The sequence below is a fragment of the Macrobrachium nipponense genome, chromosome 30 (assembly GCF_015104395.2).
Source record: "Macrobrachium nipponense isolate FS-2020 chromosome 30, ASM1510439v2, whole genome shotgun sequence".
In the NCBI taxonomy this organism is placed as follows: domain Eukaryota; kingdom Metazoa; phylum Arthropoda; class Malacostraca; order Decapoda; family Palaemonidae; genus Macrobrachium; species Macrobrachium nipponense.
Genome location: NC_087218.1, coordinates 53577961 through 53584720, shown reverse-complemented (window position 1 = coordinate 53584720; position 6760 = coordinate 53577961). Strand labels below are relative to the sequence as shown.

The window sequence follows — 6760 nt, the reverse complement described above, 5'->3', positions numbered from 1 at the left end:
ATCTCGCAGTCTTTTCGTACAGCCATTAAAATGATCTATATCAGGGATGTGAAGAACGCGGGTGACCAGAGGAAAAGAGCTGAACAAAATCGGCAAGCGTAATCTTGCAACCGTGAATTCCTTGCACGCAACGTCCTTAATGGCATACACTCACTTCCGGTCTATCATCGGTGCTTGCAGGCATAACCAAATCCTGGCAGGTATATAAGGGACAGGTGGGAACTCGGTACTTCAATTACTCGTGGAGCTTTAAAGAAGAAGCATATACTAGGTTCCTTCAGATCTGTTTTCGCTGGTGAGTCAAGTGCAGTAAGTTGAAGATTTTTATTTACAGACATTTATTTTTCTACCCTGTATTCACTTGCATTGCATGATGCTAATTGAAGCTCATTTTGGGGATGAAATCTTACGTCAAATTGTGGTTTTATATTGATGTTGTATTTACTTTATTCATATTTATTTCATTTATATTTACGAAAGTTTGAATAGGGGGAGTTGCCCGGTACAATAGCCCTCGTTTCTTACAATTTATAAAATAATAAACTAAATAGGGTTCACCTTCCTAATAATAATAATAATAATAATAATAATAATAATAATAATAATAATAATAATAATAATAATACAAAAATGGCCGTACCGAAGTCAAACATATCTGACTAAAAGGTGAATTTTCCATTACCGCGGAGTCTGTAGAATCATGATTAGCATAACATTCCACATTCACATTCACATATAGAGTCTTTCCTTTCAAATTTAGATAAAGAAATAATATATATGTGTAAGTTCGTGTTTTTCATCAGTAAAGCGAAATCGGACATCCAATAGCCAAAATTATTTAAGGACAAGTAAAGAAAGGTGTATGAGAATTGTGTATAAAGTTGTTCCCTCTGTGATGACAACTCAAGCTTATGAAAAAGTATTACGTCAGAATATATATATATATATATAGATATATATATATATATATATTATACATATAAAATATATAATATATATATATATATATATATATATATATATATATATATATATATATATATATATATTATACATATATATAGATAAATATATATACATATCTATATATATATATATATATATATATATATATATATATATATATATATATATATATATATATATATATATATATATATGACTGGTAAAAATGTTCTTTTACAACAGAATTCCATCTAATGAAAGGAGACCATAAAACCGCTAAAATATAGAGTAATAACCATAATTCAGAGACTACTGCCTCTTGAACAGAGAGACAGCTGTTTCTGAAATATTCTCTATAATTTGTATATTTTGGCGTTTTTATGGGCCCCTTTTATTATATAAACAATACATATATATAGGGATTTTTTTCATATCAAATTACAAAGTAATCCGCAGCATCCTTGCAAATGCTCGAGCAATCTCGCCAAAACCGTGCAACACTCTCTTTTTAATCTTCAGACCGTGTCCGCTTTGTTACTGTAAAGACGCGATGAATTCCATCAAATCCTGTTATATATAGTCCCGATTAAGGCGCGTCGACAGATACGAGGATCAAGTCAGGCAGCTCTGGTGTTCCAACGAAAGACTTTTAAAGAAACTTTGGCGTCACCTCCCGCGGTGCCAGTTTAGATTTCCATCGTCGTGAGCGGCGGAACAAAGGAGGAGACGAAGTTATATAGCAAGGACAAGGAGGAGGAGGAGGAGGAGGAGGAGGAGGAGGAGGTACTGCGACGGACCCGGTGAAAGCAGACGGGCATTGTGGAGTAACGACGTTACTGCCCAAAGAGGGCGCAATAATCCGATGAACATTGAGGGACCGTAAGAATTCAATCCCGCAGGTGAAGGGGGAAAATCTGGTCGGAGACGACGACAGGGGAAACATTTTCCCCGGATGAAGGAAATCTCGTTTTCCTCACCCTTCCTCTGTCCTTAATCTCTTTGCTATGATGCTCAGCAGATTTCACTTGATACCCTCTCTCTCTCTCTCTCTCTCTCTCTCTCTCTCTCTCTCTCTGTATAAACACAAGTCTTCGAATCACATTAAAAGAACAGCTTTTACCTACCATGTCTCTGGATTATAATAAATACATAATAAGCATTCGTTGTCTACAGAGAGGAATTCCCACATATTGATTGAATGATTGTGTCTATTAAAACTGGCGTCACAACATCTAAGTTACTGACACCGAAATATATTCTAATAGAAAAAAAATCTTTGAAATAAATTTCATATAAAAATATCTAAAAACATGTGTATAAATAAATTTGTTCCAATATATAAATTCTTACATAGACATTCTCACAGAACGTCTCTTACAGAATTCCTTCCGGTATGCAACGTCATTAAAAGCTCTTGCACATGCAGGCTTCAAACAGTCCAGGCTTTTGCTCATCTTGACAAATGACCCTTTTGCACCAAATCGTAGTGATTGTTCTTGTTCTTGTACGGCCAATGAACACTAAATGCAGCACTCTACTAATGGATGTAGAAGGTGGTGACCACTAAATATTTTATACACATAAACACACACGCACACACATATGCATATATATATATATATATATATATATATATATATATATATATATATCTATATTATATACATATATATACATATATATGTATATATATATATATATATATATATATATATATATATATATATATATATATAAAATCACACACACACATAATATATATATATATATATATATATATATATAATATATATATATATATATATATATATTTGTATATATATATATATATATGTATATATATATATATATATATATATATATATATATCTATATATATATATGTATATTACTGGTAATCTTCTTAGGCACGAAGATATGGTAATTCAGTAGTATTCCACATAGGAAAATGAAAATGGTATGTCTTAGAAAATGCCCAACATTTTTGTCCTCCAATGGACCTCTTCTTGGAGCGTTTCCTTAAACGCTCCATTGGAGGACGAAATTGTTGGGCATTTTCGGACACATACCATTTTCCTTTTCCTATGTGGAATACAACTATATATATATATATATATATATATATATATATATTATATATATATATATATATATATATTGAAACACAGCTACACTGTATAAATTACAATCAACGAGAAAATTTATCTCATAAAAATGGCTATATCCCCAAGATGAGCTTTGGCTGTGATTTTACAGTTGAGGAAGTTTGACTACATTGTTTCAATTTTGTACTTGTTCGTTTCCTTTTCAGTTCATGACAGCTACCGTTTAATCAAAATAGTTCTCTATATTTTGATGCTAAATAACCTTAATATATTATATATATATATATATATATATTATATATATTAGATAAAAAATGAATGAGTAACTAATAAATAGACAATAAGTAAAACACGAAAACTACTACTTAATTTCCATTCACAGCTGATCAGCCTGTCTTATTGTATTTGCCGCATTCTATTCACACATTCTTTTGCAAAACTCACTGCACAGCAAATCCTAATCCTAAGCATTCACATTTGTGCAGCTTAAACGACTTGTCAGTCCCAGGTAAAATATCTCATTTCCTTTGCAGCAGCTACCATGGTTGATTCTCGACGACTTGTCACTTTGGCTCTGGTGGCAGTCATACTGCCAGCTGCCATGGCCATTCCCGGCCCTCTTCCATCCAGACAAGTCAGGCAGATAAGAACCGGGAATGACAACGGAGAGGGATATTACGAAAGCGGCGAAACTGGAACCGACGAGGAATCTTATTCCTCAGGAGAAACTGATGAGTATAACGGAGAAGACGGAGAAGACGAATATGTTGAATCCCAGCCCACCGGAGGAGCCATGCCCTACGACGGAGTCATGACCGACGGGGAATCTGATCCTAACGCCGGCGCCACCTTCGACTGGAACCCTGACCCCTCAGTCGGTGGGCCTCAGGTTGCCTGGGACCCTCCCGCACTCTCTCCAGCTCCCGAAGTCACTGGAGAAGCTGATTATACTCGAACGCCCGTGGTCGCCTGGAGCTCTGGAACATCTGCCGATACCAAAGCTGACCGAGTTGAAACTCTTCCCCCGCCCACCGTGTCCGCAGCTCCCAAAGCCGCTGGAAAACCTTAAGTCCTAATCAAGAAATTGTGGCCAGTGAACAACCAGACGCCAAAGGTATCATCTAAACTATAGTGATTTCCACTGAGGGATTACAACTGATTGCACCTGGATACGAGACCAAAGGGAGATTTTTCAAGACAGGAAAAAGAAGCCAGAATTTTGATCAATATAGCAGAATATGGAAGTGTCGATATCGGAAGCGCTTCATTAACATGCTTCTGGCAGACAATCTAATGAATTTAAACAACAAAATCCACAGTTTACGCAAGCACTAAATTTCTCATTTTTTTATTCGTATAACGAAATCAAAGTGATTATGATTTTATTGAGACTTTGAACTGAATTTGTGTAATGTTTGTTTATTAAACCGGAAAAAACCATAATGGTTTTATTTTTATTCATAAACTTATTTCTCATTATGATTCACATGAAAATGTAACTTTTGACTGAATGGAGTCCAACTTTAAAATTTACGATTAATACGAAACAACAGAGAAGAAGAAACTGGCCTTAGAAATGGACTCGGATGATTTAGTCAAAATAGATTCACCATCTTTACCTAATGAAACCCGATACCAAATTACTCTGCAGTTTGATTGCAATAAAACATTCGATGTATCAGAAGTTCAAGCGAACATGCAACGCATCAATTTATTAATATATTCTTCTTGCATTTGGATACTTTTTTAACTAATTACTTGTTCTTCATTTATTTTTTAAATATGTTCTCCTTGCATTTTAGTGCATTTTTAACTATATACTTTTTTGTTAATTTAAAAAAAAAATGGGATCTTGTAAGTACATACTGGGAGATGACCAGAGACCCCACTCAGTCGATTCTGTTAGTTTGTATGGTGTTTTTACGTTGCATAGAACCAGTGGTTATTCAGCAACGGGACCAACGGCTATACGTGACTTCCGAACCACTTCGAGATTGAATTTCCATCACCAGAAACACACATCTCTCGCACTTCAATGGAATGCCAGAGAATCGAACTCGCGGGCACCAAAGTGGCAAGCCGATCACGCCACTGAGGCGCTTCACTCACTTCTTATAGCCTATTGTAACAAACATCCCAATGAGAACGAAAATTCCTTCAAATCAAGAGCTACTTCACTACTTCTGTGTGATACAGTAAGTAATGGAAGCGCTTCGAAGAATATATATATATATATATATATATATATATATATATATATATATATATATATTATATATTATATATAATAGCTCTTCTCCCCAAACGGGTCATTCCGCCTCACTCATCTTTTTATGAAATACGTGAGGGCAATTCCCTTCTTCGCCAACAACTTTTGACATTAGTGTTACAAATTACGGTCTCCGCTTAGCAGGATGTCCCTCAGCTATATTATTTAGGAGTTCTTAAAGATATTACACGCAGGGGGAGCCCCGTGAAATGCGCACCACACTTGTTGTTGTCTTCGAGAATAATCGTGTTTTTTCGGAGTAGGTATTTTGCCAAAGAATTTTTTTTTACCGTTTTATATAGTTCGATAGTTTTTGTTGTGTCGAGGTTTTCATTAACTGTTTTTCATTAACTGTTAATAAATTTATTGCCGTCCAAGAAATCCTCATAAATGTTCGAGAACGTTCAAAGTTTAAAAGGGTTGTCTTCCTCTCCTACGGCAAAACTTTATTCCAAAAACAACCGAAGACTCATCTGTGCTATAATATGTTTTCATATCTCATCAGGCTTATTTCAATGAGAAATTATTTAAACTGTTTTCCTATCCCATCAGGCTTATGTCGATGAGAAATTATATTGGTAAATTTGCCTCAGTAATCAACACGGTAGTTTAGCGGAAGGTAATAATATTTTCAACGTTGAAACCTTATTTTAATTGTCTCATTCGGTTCCGATTTAATTCAAGAGAAAATGAACGTTATTCGCGTCAGCCTGAATTCTTGATATTAATTTTGTCTTTTTATAATTGTGTAGTTTTTGTTTTGTAAGATATGACCTCTTACACTGAAAGTGATGATCCTCGGGAATACAGGAGTTACACAGAAGCTGTAAAAAAAAAAATGACAGATATGGAATATAAAAATGAAGGCTAAGCAGTGGGAAAATCTAATGAGTAATGGACGAGAAAAGTGGTTGCTCAATTCTCGGGATATAAATGTTTAATGTCAAAGGTTCTTTCTTCAGAAAATAACGAACGAAACAATTCAATAGAACGATGAAATTCCAAGGATGGAGGCCAATCATGATGAAAGGCTGGATAGATAATGTGCGGTGAAATGGTGGATAAAAACCAAAAATAACAATTTTCAACCAGGATATATAAAATGAAGCAAGAGTCAGGTAAACAGAAAATCAAGGAAAGGCAGAAACTGTTAAGTTCTGGCAATGGAATTGTGTGGTAATTCAGGGTAAAAGAAAAATGCAAGATGATTCGGGGTAGAATGTACAAGTAGTTTTGGTTAAAAAAAAAAAAAAAAAAAAAAAAAAAAAAAAAAAAAAAAAAAAAAAAAAAAAAAAAAAAAAAAAATGTTTTACGGTTTTATACTTATAAGATTTTGAATGATAAGGGATGAGGCAATGGCTATAAAATGTAGAATGTTACAACGATATCCAACTCACACAAATTATATATATATATATATATATATATATATATATATATA

At 34.1% G+C, this 6760-nt stretch overlaps 1 protein-coding gene across 1 annotated transcript; it reads left to right on the top strand.

Annotated features, from left to right (window-relative positions):
• Positions 1 to 225: 225 nt before the first annotated feature.
• On the top strand, positions 226 to 4493 carry LOC135202071 (uncharacterized). Its single transcript, XM_064231328.1, has 2 exons — positions 226 to 295; positions 3584 to 4493. Exon 2 carries the CDS (start codon positions 3592 to 3594, stop codon positions 4117 to 4119), a length of 528 nt encoding a protein of 175 aa, XP_064087398.1. The 5' UTR covers positions 226 to 295; positions 3584 to 3591; the 3' UTR covers positions 4120 to 4493.
• Positions 4494 to 6760: the final 2267 nt, after the last annotated feature.

Bases quoted from the DNA above. Each gene is read 5' to 3' on its own strand.
- LOC135202071 (XM_064231328.1), top strand. From the start codon at position 3,592: ATGGTTGATTCTCGACGACTTGTCACTTTGGCTCTGGTGGCAGTCATA.